Consider the following 18622-nt stretch of genomic DNA (forward strand, 5'->3'; position numbering starts at 1 on the left):
GAAAAGATCATTCGTGTCATAGCATTGGCTCTGCAAAGTGGCTTTGGTCCTAAAACTATTCAGGTACCATGGGAGATGGGAGGCCAATCAGACATAGCTTAAGGAGCCCCAGTAAGCTTTTGAGGAACCCTGGTTGACAGTATGGCTGCTCTAAAAAGTCAGTATTTATATTCTATATATTTATAGGAGTCAAAAGATTTCAGTTATTACTAGAACGTAAGCTAACTTGAGCTTGCAGCTGTCCTCTGTTGTACCACTGAGAGAAATACTGTAAACCCAATTCAAAGAATACAAAGGTTTATAGTTTGATACTTCTCACCTTAGCACTGTTGTGGGCAATAACTACATGTTTGAATGCTAGGAGCAGGATTTACAACTAAATGCTACCTGTAAATCTAGCCGCCGCGTCCCTGAAAAGGACATTTGTACATTTCTTACTCCTTAAAGCTTTGCACTCACAATCGCTCCAAGAGTGGTCAGCTTAAGGCCATTTTTCAAGACCTGAAAGTGCCTACACACTAAGGGCTCGTTCACACTTGACTGTTTTACCAACTCTTGCCAAACGCCCCTATAGCGTTTGGCAAGTGTCGGTCTGGCGTTTGCGGAACGTTTTTAACGCGCCGCATGCGCGGTTCAGCGGCGGTTGCTAGGCATTTGTCGAGCGTTAAAAACGCCCCACAAACGCCTATAATGAAGGTTGGATGGTGTTACCGCTCCGCAAACGACTCGCAACTGCACCGCAAACGCCAACCGGGCATTTGCGGAGCGGCACCATAGACTAGAATAGGAGGCTTCAACGTCTCCTGACACGATCAGAGGCGTCCGTATTGCCGTGCCGCTACCGTTCAAACAGCACCATGTGCTGCAATGGGCAGAATTGTCCGAGGCATTTGGGAAGCGGTAAAAACGCTTCCCAAACGACTTTCTACCGCTTGAAAACACGGCTAGGGTGAACGTAACCTAAAACTGTAATGCTTGGACAGTAGTCATACATCTGTATTTACCTCTCTCCAGCATTCAAGTTTAGCCAACTACACAGGTAAAAAAATTAACAATTCAAAGGATTTTAATATAGCAACAGAGCAGAATCTGTGTAAATTAAGCATGGATGTTCATATTAGCACATCAGTATTCCTTCTGTACACCCTATGCTTTTCTGTTCATAAAGGATACCTGTAACACTCTGCATCTCACAGGCTGTAGGTGAGCAACTAACCTGTCAGAGACTAACTGTCAAGTGAAAAGAGGCTTATCGAATAGGCTGAAGTTCTGTGTCTGAATAGATTTGGACTAATTAGAACAATGAATATGTGTTCTACATAGAAAAAGGTTAATACTGAAACAGTAACAAGTTCATAAATTTTGCATTAACAGACATATCCAGCACTTACGTTTTTCTGGCGGCTGCTCACAAGTTCAAAGGCAAGACTGGCTCTGTATTCACTGTACACCTTCAGGAAATATATGCATGGCAAGTCATTAAAAAAACCCATTTCAGGCCCTAAACTATACAAATAGAAGATGTAATCTAGAAGGCTTCAGGCCACTCTAGAATTCACAGTACCATACTTAAAATCTGCCACTTAAAATGAAACATCAATAAAAACAACCATTATTTTAGGCTAGGTTTACACTTGTGCACTTGCATAGTTGCCAGACCATTAGGGATTTCTAAGGCAGAAGAAGCTGTGCTGGGGAATCCCTTCTGGAAAGTATAAACCTCTTTAAAGTGGTTGTAAAGGCTCAAGGTTTTATGCGTTCTATGCATGAAGGCAAAAAACCTTCTGTGTGCAGTAGCCACACCCCCCCATACTTACCTGAGCCCATCATGATACACTGATGTGCATGAGAGCCATTGGCTCCCGTTGCTGTCAATCACAGCCATTAAGCCAATGAGGAGAGAGAGTGGAAGGGCCAAGCCACGGCTCTCTGTGTGAATGGACACGCAGAGCAGCAACTCAGGAGCGAGCCTGCTTGGTGCCCTCATAGCAAGCTGAGGGAAGGGCCAGGAGAGCCAGCGAGGGGCCCAAGTAGAGGAGGAGCAGAGCTGCTCTGTGCAAAACCACTGCACAGAGCAGCTAAGTACGACATGTTTGTTTTTTGTTTAATTGCCTTTAATATCAATTCAACAAAGACTAAGACCAATATGCTGTTCTAAGTAATGAATAATACTTTAGTATTGGGCTATAACAAAAACAAGAGTAACTTTTACCATTCTCCTCCAGTATTGCATGTTAAAGTTGATGTAAACGTTTTTTGTTTTTTTAGTTTTGTATAGAGTAGGGAATGATTAAGAACATTTTCATCTGAATGTATTCTATTAGGAATTTCCCTTTATTTTCTGTCCCAAACAAACAGTAGGAAGAGGATATCTCTCCAAAGTGAGGGGCTATCCCCACACAGTTGCCATTAGATGAGGTTTCCTCATTGGAAGATTTCCTCGTGCTTCCTTGTTCTAGGTCAACTCAAAAATTTGGATGTCCCAACACTTTCCGTACTGCAGACAATGATCACCAGAACCAACAGAGAGGGCAAATCTCGTCACAGACATTTATTGGCAGTAAAAGACTATAACTACAATTTCAGAATGATTTACATTGAGGCTTTATATGTGAGCATTATTCCAGTTATATACGTTTGTTGCATCTCTTGTGCTCTTAAATAATAATATTCTGCAGAGAACATCTGTGCTGTGAGGGAGACTTTCCCTAATCTAGGACATCACAGAACATCAAGTCACCAGGGAACAGGTTTGCTCAGTATTAGTCTGTGAAGATGAGTGGACTTTTAAAACAAGTCAACATTCATATTCATGCAATGCTTTCCAATAATTCTAACAAATCTTCTGACCTTCACTAACAGGTGCAGAGAAGATGGAAGAAAAGCTAGAATGAGCTGAAACTATGATAAAATAAATGTTTGATGCAGTTGATACAGCTTGTCTTTCAGTGACTGAAAGTCTGAAAATCATCAAACCAAAACAGGGTTGATTTATACATTTTATTGTATACAAGATTCACAAAGCTTTTAACCAAGATTTACAAATAATTTGGATTTGATTGTAAAATTTGTGAATCCTTGGTGAATGTTAAGTGACTCTGTTGTGAAAATTAATAGACACTAACATGCAACATTTTAACACATATGACCATATATCTAAATGTAATCTATTATATTTTTTACTGATTTCAAGACCTTGGGAAACATTAAAATGGAATTTCAGTCCATCTCCTCCTTCCCAAACTATACAGAGGAGGTGTTCTGTGGTCTGGAAGGGTAGACCTTTAGCAGGGCTAACACCACTGTGTCAATGAGATACTGGACTCCCATGTTTCCAGGCATTTAAAGGCCCTAAGGATAGTGACACAGGGTCTAAGGAACAGCCCAGCGTTTATCAGAGACCCTGCATAGGAATAATGGGCCTAAAGCTCCCAGCCTGTGGTCCTTGGTTACAATTGGAGTGGCAACAGCTGACAGCAGGCAGAAAGCGCAGGGTCAAAAAGGGCAAAAGATCAGGGCAGGTGGATAACAAGGATTGTTGAGAATCAGACAGTCATAAATGGGTATCAAAACTGGAACAGGGGATCACAGGCACAGGAACCTGGATGCTCATACTCCGAGGAATCTTTGCAAAGGAAATTTTCAAGTGCACTGAGCAGGTTGGGATAGCCTTCTCAGACAAGGAAAAGACAGAAGGTTTTATCTGTATGTTAATCAATTTACATTAGAGCCAGGTAACTAGCATTTTCAGAAAAAGCAACAGCATTTAAAGGGAACAAGTCAGATTAGATATTGGAAAAGCTTCCTTCCTATTGAATGTGCATGATTCCAGACTGCCTTCCTCATTCTGCTCTCATTACTTGGCAAATCAAGTCAATGACCTGAGATAAGCATGTAATCAGTAAAGCATGAGGATGCCCGATATGTACATTCATTTTATGAACCATCCAATAGTAAAACAAGCACTAGGACGACAGCCCCACAGCTTGCACCCTTTAAAAAGAAAAAAAAAAAACAGTTGGCACTGGCAGCTCTTCTTTTTAAGAACCTGTGAAGGAAGAAAATGTGTTGAATACGTACATCTGCAGTGATGTCATTAAACTTGGTTATAAAGGCATGTTTTACAACATCCACGGCAATCTCTGATGCAATTACCATACACACATCAGGAAACAACACCCAGAGGTGATCTGAAGAAAGAAAAAGAAAGAAAAAAAATTAGATCTATAAATCTCAATTTTTAAACTGGCTACAATCAGTACATGCCATCAAGAAAAACAAGGAGTGGAAGATCAAAGCATTCAACTAGGCTTCAAATTCCAGCCAATGGGATGAGGATATAAGGAATCTGGTTAGTTGCACTATGGATATTTACCACTTTTGGAAATTTTCTTTATAATTCTGTGGGAACACATAGCAGATGCCATCAACCCCACCCCCCTCCTCCCCATAAGGAACAACAGGATCCTCATTTGAGTAAGTTTACACTACCCTTTAGAGACCAGATCCATGTCCTCCATATGTATATGTCTCTTTTAGAAATCCAGTTCTTAAAGAAGCACTCCACTAAGCATAGCTAAATTGATCAGCAAACACCAATGTTTGGTGCCTTTTCTGTGCAAAAATGACTATCTATGGAGACTTTTAAGGGATAAATTCACCTTTGGGAACATGTTCCACCCAAACTAGGATGGAACATGTAACAGGTTACCACTGCTGCAGCCCCCCCTAGGAGAGCTGGGCAGGGCCGTAGAAGGTCCTTAACCCATCAGCAGGACCGGTATCTGCTCCTTTGTGCAAGGAGGAACAGGATGAGCACTGCCAGAGCCCCACCAAATGACCTCCAGCAGGCCACTGGTGTGAATGTCTCTGACCAAACAATCAGAAACAAACTTCATGAGGGTGGCCTGAGGTCCTCTAGTGGGCCCTGTGCTCACTGCCTGGCACCATAGACCTCGAGTGGTATTTGCCATTGAACACCAGAATTGACAGGCCCGCCACTGGCGCCCTGCGCTTTTCACAGATGAGAGCAGGTTCCCCGTGAGCACATGTGACATATGTAAAATAGTCTGGAGAAGATGTGGAGAACAATATGCTGCCTGTAATCTTCAGCGTGACCGGTTTGGTAGTGGGTTAGTGATGGTCTGGAGAGGCATATCCATGGAGGGATGCACAGACCTCTACAGGCTAGACCCGCAATGGGCAAACTACGGCCCGGCGGACCTTTTAATCCGGCCCGCGGAGCTAGGCTCCCGCTAGGCTCCTCTCACAGTCCGCCCTGAAGACCGGTGTAGCATGAAAATCTGTCTCCTATGAGGATCTGTCCCCCTTGACGTATCTGCGCATGTGCCGGAGATCGCCGATCGGCTGCTAATGCCTGAAACTGGCACATGCGCAGATACGTCGAGGGGGACATCCTCATAGTAGACAGTTTTTCATGCTACACCGGAACAGCACGGGAACACGGCGAGAGGAACGCGCGGAGCAAAGGTAAGTGAATTGACACAGGGGGGACTTGGGGACTTAATATGGGGGATGAATTAATATGGGGGATGAATTACTATATGGGGGCTGAATTACTATATGGGGGCTGAATTACTATATGGGGGCTGAATTACTATTTGGGGGATGAATTACTATATGGGGGATGAATTACTATATGGGGGATGAATTACTATATGGGGGATGAATTACTATGCGGGAATATTACTATACTTACTATGGATGACACATACACATCATTCATCTACTCTTGGTCCGGCCCCCGGGTCCAATATATGAACCCATTGCGGCCCTCAAGTCAAAAAGTTTGCCCACCCCTGGGCTAGACAATGGCACCCTGACTGCCATTAGGTATCGGGATAAAATCTTTGGAACAATGCCCGGCCTCATGTGGCGAGAGTATGCAGGCAGTTCCTGGAGGATGAAGGAGTTGATACCATTCAATGGCCCCCAAGCTCGCCTGATCTAAATCCAATATAACACCTCTGGGATATCATGTTTCGGCCCATCTGACGCCACCAGGTTGCACCTCAGACTGTCCAGGAGCTCAGTGATGCCCTGGTCCAGATCTGGGAGAAAATACCTCAGGACACCATCTGTTGTTTCATTAGGAGCATGCCCTGACGTTGTCAGGCATGCATACAAGCACGTGGGGGCCATACTGAGTACCATTTTGAGTTGCTGCAATGAAATTTCAGCAAAATGGACTAGCCTGCTGCATCATTTTTTCACTTTGATTTTCGGAGTGTCTTTGAATTCAGTCCTCTGTAGGATTGATTATTTTCATTTCCATCAAACAATGGGGCATCCTTACATTCCTAACACATTACCCAGTTCATATCAGTATAGATTTCCAACACATTTTTCCCCATTGAGATCTGATATGTTTTCAAAGTGTTCCTTTAATTTTTATGAGCAGTGTATATAAACGGGAAGGAGTTAGGGCAACTTTAGTGCTGGAGTGCTTTCAATACTTTTCCATTGCAGTTACTGAAGCCATTCTAGTACATGTGATAACTATTTCTATATATTGAATGCCAACTTTGAGAAAATACCTTTAGTAAAATCATATAAGACCAGTCTTTTGCACTTGCAGAAAAAACGCAGTACTCTGGCATCCCTTTAGACATATAGTTGAGTACTTATATCGCCAAAAATAAAATTCTTGGTACAGAAGACCTACAGATAGCATGGCACATTTCATGCAACAGGATGCTCATAATTTTATGCCTGAGCAGACTTCCAGGGGTGGCTGTGAGCCAATGATATTAATATGATGATGAGGACTCTGGGAAATCCTTTCCTCAAGCAGAAGACTGTTGCCATGGATGCAAGAATAAGAAATCTGAATTTTTTGGCAGTTTAAGAAAGTAAAATGTGGCTGCAGACTGAAATGGAAAGGTAATTGTTAATAAAATTAAAGTACAAACTGGCTTGTCCAGCACTCCCATGCATAACAATTTGTAATAAACCTGGAGTGTTCTTCAAGCGAGTCTGGTCTTTCCATTTCCCAGATTAATAAGAGTTGTGTTGTATATACGTCCAATCAACGTATTGCTGTTTGAATTTGTAGATAATCTTATTTTAAGATTTGCATTAGAGATATTAGGGAATTTGTTAAATAAGAACTCATGTACACAGGTGTACTATTTGCTGCATAAGATTGCCAATTTATATGGATCTGAACGCAGCAGTATTGTACACTATGGGCCCACAGCTGCATAAACTAAAACCTGATAAAAACCTGCGTTTATGCTGTATGCATGTAAATGTTTGTGGTAATGTTCACATGCATACAGTGTAATTGGACCCTACTGGCAGCCGCCTCTACTCAGGGCCAACCTGTCAGACCTGGCTCCAGCACTATATCTTCATAAATATGAGAGTTATGTACCTTAGGAGCTCACAAACTGAAGCTTTTATATGATGTTTAAAATTAATAAAAGAAAAAAAAGAAAAAGCACAGTGTAAAGAATTTTTTTTTTTTTTTTTTTTAAAGTGCCCCCATCCCCATGTGCAAATAGAGAACGATGGTCGCCCACGCATATGTAAATGAAGCTCGCACAACACGTTTCAGATCTCATTTATTGTATTCTATTTTATGTTTTTCTATATGTATGTCTGATGATCATGCGCCACCTGTTGGTGGTTTTTTAACCTAATAAAAAGGTGTTCAATTTTATATTCTGTCCTTATATTTTTGTTTATGATTATTGTTATGGTTTGGTACCTCTAAAACCCCACTAGTTTTCTTGGTTAGGGTCTTTTTCATCCATATATACTACACAGTGGTAAATTTGTCCCTGGAATCCATTCCTCTTGCCTGCATTTCCTCCATCAGCATTATGTTATATATCTATTTAAGACTAACTCCACCTTTTGGAAGGAAAATAAATGCACCCATATTTATTTTTGAAAAAGTGCATTAATTATTCAGTAGGAGCAAGGAGTTTTTGCTTGCTGTAGGAATTTGTGTTTTGTTCCCTGAAGAAGTGGGCTCTGTCCCACGAAACGCATTGGAATCTTAAAACAAAGTACCTACTCATGGTTTCAAGTGGAAACTGCAGTGATATGAACAAAAACAACCAACGCTTTCAAAATCAGGATAAATGAAAGTTATTCGTAACCTAAAACAATTTGGTGAAAAAAGTACTGAAGCCCAGTTGTAGGTCATAGCTGTCCCTTAACTAGTTGCCGACCGCAGATAGCCGAATGACGGCTGCACTGCGGCCGGCCAGTTCTGGGTGGACGTCATATGATGTCCTCCCAGAACGTGCTCTCCTGCGCGCCCCAGGGGGCGCACACCCGGCGATCTCCGTGATCACTGTGTCCTATGGACACAGCTGATCACGTGATGTGGTAAAAGGCCAATCACAGCGGCCTTTTACCACGTGATCAGCGGTGTCCAATGACACGCTGATCAGAGGGAAATGCTATTGCCGGTTCTCGGCTGCACTTTCCCCACGCTGTCAGATCGTGAGGAAAGTACTGCCGAGAACCGGCAGTTGTCAGAGCGGGGATCGGCACCGATCATCAGGGCACTGATGATCAGTGCCCTGATGATCAGTGCCCAGCAGTGCCACCCGCAAGTTCCGCCCACCTGTGCCCAGCAGTGCACCCACCTGTGCCCAGCAGTGCACCCACCTGTGCCCAGCAGTGCACCCACCTATGCCACTCTGCAGTGTCACACACCTGTGCCCAGAAGTGCCGCCCGTCAGTGCCGCCCGTCAGTGCCGCCCGTCAGTGCCCTCTATCAGTACCCATCATCAGTGTCACCTATCAGTGCTGCCTATTAGTGCCGCCTATCCGTGCCATCTCATTAGTACTGCCTATCAGTGCCGCCTATCAGTGCCCATCAGTGCCGCCTATCAGTGCCGCCCATCAGTGCCGCCTCATCAACGCACATCAGTGAAGGAGAAAAAATACCTGTTTGAAAAATTGTATAACAGAAACAAAGAAACTTTTTTTTTTCCAAATTTTTTGCACTTTTTTTATTTATAGCGCAAAAAGTAAAGCGCCCAGTGGCGATTAAGTACCACCAAAAGAAAGCTCTATTTGTGAGAAAAAAATGATCAAAATTTCATATGGGTACAATGTTGCATGACCACGCAATTGTCAATCAAAGTGCGGCAGCGCTGAAAGCTGAAAATTGGCCTGGTAAATAAAGGGGTATAAGTGCCTGGTAGGCAAGTGGTTAAAGGTCAAGTTCACTTCTGGTAAAATGTTACATGTTCCACCCGTTTTTAGGGTGGAACATGTTCCCAATTTTGCAGGCGCTGCCCCCCCCCCCCTTGTGACAGAAGTTCCCTGTGCTGTCACTTTTAAAAAACAGTGCAGCCATGCGGGGCTCCGCGCACAAGGCTGTATCATTCATTCATTCACAGTGCTCTGTAAATGAATGTACTACAAGCACTGTGAGCACTGTGGTAGTTTATTGAGTCTTCCTATCAGCAAGTATCTGCTTGCCCTTAGGGCATGTATGAGCAAGCAGACACACTGACAGAGTGAAGGAGACCTGCATAGCATCAGAAATCTGCAGATTGCTGGTGCAATGCTTTACAGGCTTCTAACACAAAAAAATAATAAATACACAATTTTTTCTACCTGAAAAAAAAAATGTGCACTTATTATTCTCTGTGGAAAGGTAAACTTATCCTTTAACAGAAAACATCAAAACTGCATAAACCTGTGATATCCAGTATAGGTATGTTTGTAAAATCTTGGTCCCTCAAGGTTTTATCCCCGCCCACAAAAGGACATGACCTTCTATTTAAATGGAAAATATCACATGATGGGCATTTAACCTGTATAAATATGAGTCTAAACAGAGAACATACACTCACCAGCCACTTTATTAGGTACACCTGTTCAATTGCTTGGTAACACAAATTGCTAACCAGCCAATCACATAGCAGCAACTCAATGCATTTTGGCATCTAGATGTGGTAAAGACAACATGCTGAAGTTCAAACCAAGCATCAGAATGGGGAAGAAAGGGGATTTAAGTGACTTTGAACGTGGCATGGTTGTTGGTGCCAGATAGGCTGACCTAAGTTTTTCAAACACTGCTGATCTACTGGGATTTTCCTGCAAAACCTTCTCTAGGGTTTACAGAGAATAGTCCGAAAAAAAAAAATATCCAGTGAGTGGCAGTTGGGAGGACGAAAATGCCTTTAGGTCAGAGGAGAAGAGGCAGACTGGTTTAAGATTATAGAAAGGCAACAGTAACTCAAATAACCACTCGTTACAACCAAGGTATGCAGAATACCATTTCTGAATGCACAACACGTTGAACCTTGAAGCAGATGGGCTACAGCAGTAGGCCACACCGAGTTCCACTTCAGTCAGCTAAGAATAGGAAACAGAGGCTACAATTCACACAGGCTCACCAAAATTGGACAATAGAAGATTGGAAAAACGTTGCCTGGTCTGATTAGTCCTGATTTCAGCTGCAACATTCAGATGGTAGGATCAGAATTTGGCATAAACAACATGAAAGGATGTATCCATCCTGCCTTGTATCAATGGTTCAGGCTGGTGGTGGTGTAATGGTGTGGGGGATATTGTCTTGGCACACTTTGGGCCCCTTCGTACCAAATGAGCATTGATTAAACTCCACGGCCTACCTGAGTATTGTTACTGACCATGTCCATCCCTTTAACTACAGTGCACCTATCTTCTGATGGCTACTTCCAGCAGGATAATGCACCATGTCACAAAGTTCATATCAACTCAAAACTGGTTTCTTGAACATGACAACAGGTTCACTGTACTCCAATGGCTTCTACAGTCACCAGATCTCCATCCAATAGAGCACCTTAGGGATGTGGGGGAACATGAGATTCGCATCATGGATGTGCAGCTGACAAATCTGCAGCAACTGTATGATCCTATCATGTCAATATAGACCGAAATCTCTGAAAATTTTTCCAACACCTTGTTGAATCTATGCCACAAAGAATTAAAGGCAAAAGGGGGTCCAAAGTGGTACAAGCAAGGTGTCCCTAATAAAGTGGCCAGTGAGTGCATTTGCATGTCTTTCTATGCTGAATAATACATGATTTAATCTCTGAACCACATGCAGTAAATTAATTTAATATTAAGGTAAGAATTTAACAAAAATGAGACAATGACCTGGATTCCATGAGAACTGCTCCATGTTTCGCAAACATACAATCAGTAGTAGCACATAGTTTGTGAATCTTTCTTTTATATCTGTTAGGAAAAAAAAATGGTGGTTAAAAGTCACCTATAAATAGGCATAGACATATAGACATAGGAAGGTGCTACCAAAAACTTTTGTGAATCAATATTTCTTAAACATGATAATTACTACTATGTATGTAGTAATTCATACAATGGGGCAAAAAAATATTTAGTCAGCCACCAATTGTGCAAGTTCTCCCACTTAAAAAGATGAGAGAGGCCTGTAATTGGCATCATAGGTAGACCTCAACTATGAGAGACAAAATGAGAAAAAAAATCCAGACAATCACATTGGCTGATTTGGAAATAATTTATTTGCAAATTATGGTGGAAAATAAGTATTTGGTCAATATCAAAACTTCATCTCAATACTTTGTTATATATCCTTTGTTGGCAATGACAGAGGTCAAACATTTCCTGTAAGTCTTCACAAGTTTGGCACACACTGTTGCTGGTATGTTGGCCCATTCCTCCATGCAGATCTCCTCTAGAGCAATGATGTTTTGGGGCTGTCGCTGGGAAACACGGACTTTCAAATCCCTCCAAAGGTTTTCTATGGGGTTGAGATCTGGAGACTGGCTAGACCACTCTAGGACCTTGAAATGCTTCTTAGGAAGCCACTCCTTCGTTGCCCAGGCGGTATGTTTGGGATCATTGTCATGTTGGAAGACCCAGCCACGTTTCATCTTCAATGCCCTTGCTGATGGAAGGAGGTTTGCACTCAAAATCTCACGATACATGGCCCCATTCATTCTGTCCTGTACATGGATTGGTCGTCCTGGTCCCTTTGCGAAGAAACAGCCCCAAAGCATGATGCTGCCACCCCCATGCTTCACAGTAGGTATGGTGTTCTTTGGATGCAACTCAGCATTCTCTCTCCTCCAAACACGAGTTGTGTTTCTACCAAACAGTTCTATTTGGGTTTCATCTGACCATATGACATTCTCCCAATCCTCTTCTGGATCATCCAAATGCTCTCTAGCAAACTTCAGACGGGCCCGGACATGTACTGGCTTAAGCAGGGGGACACATCTGGCACTGCAGGATCTGAGTCCCTGGCGGCGTAGTGTGTTACTGATGGTAGCCTTTGTTACGTTGGTCCCAGCTCTCTGCAGGTCATTCACTAGAACCCCCCCGTGTGGTCCTGGGATTTTTGCTCACCGTTCTTGTGATCATTTTGACCCCACGGGGTGAGATCTTGCGTGGATCCCCAGATCGAGGGAGATTATCAGTGGTCTTGTATGTCTTCCATTTTCTAGTTATTGCTCCCACAGTTGATTTGATCACACCAAGCTGCTTGCTATTGCAGATTCAGTCTTCCCAGCCTGGTGTACGTCTACAATTTTGTTTCTGGTGTCCTTCGACAGCTCTTTAGTCTTCACCATAGTGGAGTTTGACGTGTGACTGTTTGAGGTTGTGGACAGGTGTCTTTTATACTGATAACAAGTTCAAACAGGTGCCATTGATACAGGTACTGAGTGCAGGACAGAGGAGCCTCTTAAAGAAGAAGGTACAGGTCTGTGAGAACCAGAAATCTTGCTTGTTTGTAGGTGACCAAATACTTATTTTCCACCATAATTTGCAAATAAATTCTTTCCAAATCAGCCAATGTGATTGTCCGGATTTTTTTTCTCATTTTGTCTCTCATAGTTGAGGTCTACCTATGATGCCAATTACAGGCCTCTCATCTTTTTAAGTGGGAGAAATTGCACAATTGGTGGCTGACAATACTTTTTTGCCTCACTGTATGACAAACTCTACAGGAATCAAAACCATTTATATATAAAAGGAGATATAGTTTTCATCTACAAATAGTAAACTGAACCACATTATTTATATCTGAAGCCAAAATTCTTGGCACATTTTCTAAGTTTTGTATACCATAGGCAAAGTTTAAAGCTAGTCTGTTTTTTTCCCCTATCCCATTAAGGAGATTTCCTGTAGACACATCTGACAGTTGTCAATGCAATAAATGTTCCAGTGGTTATATTGCCCCTCATAGGCATCAATAGACCTTGACACTGGGGGCACATGTCCCGGGTCTAGTGAGATCTAAGAGTTTGTGGTTGACTGAGTGATTTGCTTTGTTTTATGCAAGGAATATCGGACAATATTCAGCCCAATCAGCTACATAATTCTAGCCTGAGGTCACTCTACTGGAGACCCAGGAGATTGGAGGAAGCATCATGGGACACACAGATTTTCACGTAAATATATACTCTACATCCACTGACCACTAACAGTTGAGTGACAAATGTCACTGGCCACCAATGAAAGGGGTCACACTGACCCCCAATGTAATGGCAGTGACCACCTATGAAAAGGGAGTGGGGGCAGGCAATACTAACAATCTATGTAAAGGGACGCATGCAGATCACCAATGTAAGAGCCAGGGTGCACCTAAAGCATTCCTTGCTGGTATGGGATTGTGACTATATTTTTTCTCCATACAAAATTTAAAATTTCACTGACAGAACCACAGTAAAATAAAATCAACTTGCTATGGTTTACTGCACATTGCCAAAAAGTATTTATCTAGTTACAGATAAACAAATGATCATGAAATTTGTATATTTCTCTTCATAGTGGGTGCGTCCTCCATCTACCTATTAAATTACAGCAGGTGGGCAGATAACTGCTCTGCATTCCATTAATTTATTTGATGTTTTGTGTCCTGTACACTTTGTACTGCTCATTATTTCATTACTGATAAAGCATTGGCATAGAAAGCTCCCAAAATTGATACCATAGAAATTCATCAGCACCTTTATTTAACGGTAGTACCACCCTAAACTCCAAGGTTTGGGTGGGCACCAATGGGCTTAATATACCAGATCGACTACTTGGCTCAACTGAAAGAAGATTAAGATAATCGTGTGTGGGAAGATCTGGGCAAGAAACTTCAATCTTAGATGAAGGGTAGTGAAAAAGGAATTGCCAAGTGTAAAACGGATATTTTTGTTGTTGCTATATTTTCTATTTACAGAAATAGGGGTTAATTCTGGACCACTGAAATGTATCTTAGTCCTGGTTCATACTGAAAGTGGCTTTGAAATTGAGCTACTTTATTTGAAGTAGTGCTATTTCAGAGCTGCTGGTCAGTGTGATTTCATGTGCAGCTTGTCTGATACAGTGCCTTGAAAAAGTATTAATACCCCTTGAAATTTTCCATATTTTGTATGTTAAAACCAAAAATGTAAATGTATTTTATTGGGCTTTTATGTGATATATGCCACTTTGTGTTGGTCTAATAGTGAAATGAAAGGGAAATGATAGTTTTCAAACTTTTTTACAAATAAATATCTAAAAAGTGTGGCGTGCATTTGTATTCAGACCCCTTTACTCCGATACCCCTAACTAAAATCTACTAGAACCAACTGCCTTCAGAAGTCACCTAATTAGTAAATAGAGTCCACCTGTGTATAATTTAATCTCAGTATAAATACAGCTGTTCTGTGAAGCCCTCAGAGGATTGTTAGAGAACATTAGTGAACAAACAGCATCATGAAGACAAAAGAACAACCCAGACAGGGCAGGGATAAAGTTGTGGAAAGTTTAAAGCAGGGTTAGGTTATAAAAAAATATCCCAAGCTTAGAACCTCTCAGAGGACTGTTCAATCCAACATCCGAAAATGGAAAAAGAGTATGGCACAACTGCAAACCTACCAAGACATGGCCGTCCACCTAAACTGATAGGCCAGGCAAGGAGAACATTAATCACAGAAGCACCGAAGAGGCCCATGGTAACTCTGGAGGAACTGAAGAGATCCACAGCTCAGGAGGGAGAATCTTTCCACAGGACAACTATTAGTCATGCACTCCATAATTCTGGCCTTTTTGGAAGAGTGGCAAGAAGAAATCCATTGTTGAAAGAAAGCTATAAGAAGTCCCTTTTGCAGTTTGCAAGAAGCCATGTGGGGGACACAGCAAACATGTGCAAGAAGGTGTTCTGGTCACATGACAAAAATTTAACTTTTTGGCCTAAAAGCAAAATGCTATATGTGGTGGAAAACTAACATTGCACAATCACCCTGAACACACCATCCCCACTGTGAAACATGGTGGTGGCCGCATCATGTTGTGGGGATGCTTTTCTTCAGCAAGGACAGGGAAGCTGGTCAGAGTTGATGGGAAGATGGATGGAGCCAAATACAGGGCAATCTTAGAAGAAAACCTGTTACGAGTCTGCAATAGACTTAAGAATGGGGTGAAGATTAACCTTCCAACAGGACAATGACCCTAAACATGCAGCCAGAGATACAATGGAATGGTTTAAATCAAAGCATATTCATGTGTTACAATGGCCCAGTCAAAGTACAGACCAAAATTCAATTGTGAATCTATGGCAAGACTTGAAAATTGCTGTTCACAGAAGCTCTCCATCCAATCTGACAGAGCTTGAGCTACTCTGCAAAGAAAAATGGGCAAAAATTTCACTCTAGATGTGCAAAGCTGGGGAGACATCCCCACAAAGACTTGCAGCTGTAATTGCAGTGAAAGGTGGTTCTACAAAGTATTGACTCGGGGGGCTGAATACAAATGCACGCCACACTTTTCAGATATTTGTAAAACATTTTGAAAACTTTTTATCATTTCCTTCCAATTACGTGCCACTGTGTGTTGGTGTATCACACAAAATCCTAATAAAATACATTTCTGTTTTTGGTTGAAACGTAACAAAATGTGAAAAATTTCAAGGGGTATGAATACTTTTTCAAGGCACTGTATCTGTGTGACTTCATGCATAGATGTCTATGCAAGTCGCACATGAAATCCCTGAAAATAGCGCAGGAACCTTTTTTCATAATCGGTGGTGCACCAATTTGAACTGTTCCATAGGTACAAATGGGGTGAGACTTGTCATGCGTTTCTAAACTGTCAAATTACATGACAAATCACATTGGTGTGAACGGGGGCTTAGGTGGCATGTTTGTGTGTTACTTAGTTTGGCACTTTTTCCCCCGCAGCATGAGAAAAATTACATTTGCAGGGGTATCTGGGTGCAGAGGAATGAAGATTTCAAGGAACACAGCCGCCACCAGCACACGGGACAAAATGTCATTCATGTAAGTACCATACCCAGGGCCGATATTAAAAAAAAATCTCTAAACTTCGAAATTAATAAAAGAAAGGATTTGTTTGAAGGAACATATTGAAGAATAATGACATGTAAAAGACATAATGGAGTATTCAGGCAGGTGTTTGAGCCATGTCCAACTGGGAAGGGTTCAAATAGCTAAATTAATATACTGCAAGTATCTAAGTTATCTACACCTACAGTGAAATCATTGGCACATACAGCTTTCAAAGCTCAGATTGTACACCGCTGTGGATGTTCATCCCCTTGTTATAGCAGTATACAGGTGTAAGCAGCACAAACTTTCCCACCTCAGTAAAAGGTGGTTAAAAGAAGAAGAAAAAAAAAAAAAAAAGCTATGGGATCTTTGAATTCTTATTCCGAGTTTATTAAAGTGATATATAAAAGTAACATGTAACCAAATGGGCAAGAACCTATTCATCATCTCCCCATATGCCTCCCTCAACATATCCAAACCATGAGTTTTGAGCAAAAATGAACCATGTATAGTATCTTACAGCAACTCAGCTTTCAGCTCAACAGTTAGCCTCAAGTACATTAGTACATAGAACTATAGGCAAAACTTTTTTTTTCCCCCCATTTTCAATAGAGTAAGGCAGGGTTAGAACCTGTGATTTTTTTTTTTCGTCATCTGTGTCCCATTGGGGATTTCCCTTCACTTCCTGTCCCATAGTCAAACTGGAAGTAAGAGGAAATCACTGCAAATTAATGGAATTCCTCGGGGATCCCCAGATCACCAGAACTAGTGTCGCCATTGGAAGATTTCCCCTCTATTACTTTTCTGGGGACAACCCAAACGTTGGGATTTTTTTTTTTTTTTAACTTTCAATGATAATGGTAAACCACCATATTACAGATACTGATAGGCAGGTGGAGATGCACTGAATGCATTTACTACCAAGGCCACACCAATTAGGGTTTTGTATACATAGAAAGGGAAAAAGATACGTACCACTATTTGACATTTGGAAGAGATTGTTCTTTTCAAATTTCTTGAACACGCTCCCTTTTATCTCTACAAACTGAAAATACACAAAATGGTAAATATCTGGAGTAGGACAGCATTAAAAAGATTTGATATTGGTCAGAAACCTCAGAACTAATGCAGTTAACTTAGGTGCGAGGCCTGCCTGCATTTGGGGTCTGGGAATTAGAATAACATATGTGCAGTTTTCTTTATAGAATGCACATTAGAGTGGTTGTAAACCCTTACCTATGCACAAGTGACTGGCCTCAGGTGACACCCACAAATGAAACAAATCCTCCAACTTATGGTGTACCTGTTTATCTGTAATCTTCTCTTCTCTACATACGTTCAAAGTCCAGAATTTAAGAAGGTTGTCTGAGCTTTCAAAAAACAGGTGGCAGAAAGATGAAATTACACACTGCAGAGCTCAACGAGGAGTACTCTGAGAGCTGATTGGAGTGAAGGGACGCAACCTCCTTCACACAACTCACAGGAACATAGCTAAGGCCGTCAATCACAGGCTGTGTGCTGGAGCTCAGACCCGTCACCTTTTTTTTTCTAGGTGTCTGAAGTGACTCGTGCAGATAGAGGAATAAAGCAGCAGACAGAAATGATACTTAGGGGGTAGATTTACAAAAACGGGAGAGTGCAAAATCTGGTGCAGCTGTACATTGTAGCCAATCAGCATCTAACTTCTGCTTGTTCAATTGGGCTTTGACAATAAAACATGGAAGCAGATTGGATTTCCATGCAGAGCTGGGACAGATTTTTCACCATGCAGTTTTATTAAATAAACCCCTTAGTGCTTTCAATTGAGACACATTATAGAGGGATATGCTTTGTTCATATTTCATGTCTGAGGTTTACAACCACTTTAAATGCTGGTCTACACACGAGTCACTGTTTTCTTTACTGCAACATGACAAAGGTTTTTAACCCCTTCACACCGGAGCCTCCTGGCCCTTTAAGGGGTTTCTGACGCCAGGAAGTGAGGTGGGGTTTATGGTTGTGTGACAGCCAATTAGTTATTGGCTGTCACATGATTGGAAAGGTCCCGATATCAAGGAGAGTTCAGGACCTTTCCATGGGACGCAGACATGTGCTGGGAGCACGCAGAGCACGCGCTCTCAGCACGTTTGTTTACAAATGGTACACAAATATGCGGCCGCTCAGCGTCAAGGCCCAGCCACCGAGAGACCGCATATTTGAGTACTGTCGACGTGAAGAGGTTAAATACTGTATATCCTATCTCCTGAACACACTTCATAACAGAAAAACAGACAATATACTTGAGAAAAAAAAAAGGAGAGGAAACAAATACAAAAAAAAAATTTTGGTTCTTTACTAAC

General features: G+C 41.8%; 1 protein-coding gene across 1 annotated transcript in view; it reads right to left on the reverse strand.

The window, feature by feature from the left end:
* The window catches only part of TAPT1 (transmembrane anterior posterior transformation 1), a 113604-nt gene that overhangs the window by 24948 nt on the left and 70034 nt on the right, over positions 1 to 18622 (reverse strand). Inside the window, exons 7-10 of the mRNA XM_089677445.1 lie at positions 17259 to 17328; positions 11137 to 11217; positions 4081 to 4190; positions 1392 to 1451 (exon numbers count right to left, since the gene is read on the reverse strand). Of these exons, the coding sequence (XP_089533571.1) occupies positions 1392 to 1451; positions 4081 to 4190; positions 11137 to 11217; positions 17259 to 17328 (321 nt within the window). The remainder of the gene's footprint in view (positions 1 to 1391; positions 1452 to 4080; positions 4191 to 11136; positions 11218 to 17258; positions 17329 to 18622) is intronic.

The sequence above is a fragment of the Staurois parvus genome, unplaced genomic scaffold (assembly GCF_062004578.1).
Source record: "Staurois parvus isolate SC_StPar_1 unplaced genomic scaffold, SC_StPar_1.0 ptg000186l, whole genome shotgun sequence".
NCBI lineage: Eukaryota > Metazoa > Chordata > Amphibia > Anura > Ranidae > Staurois > Staurois parvus.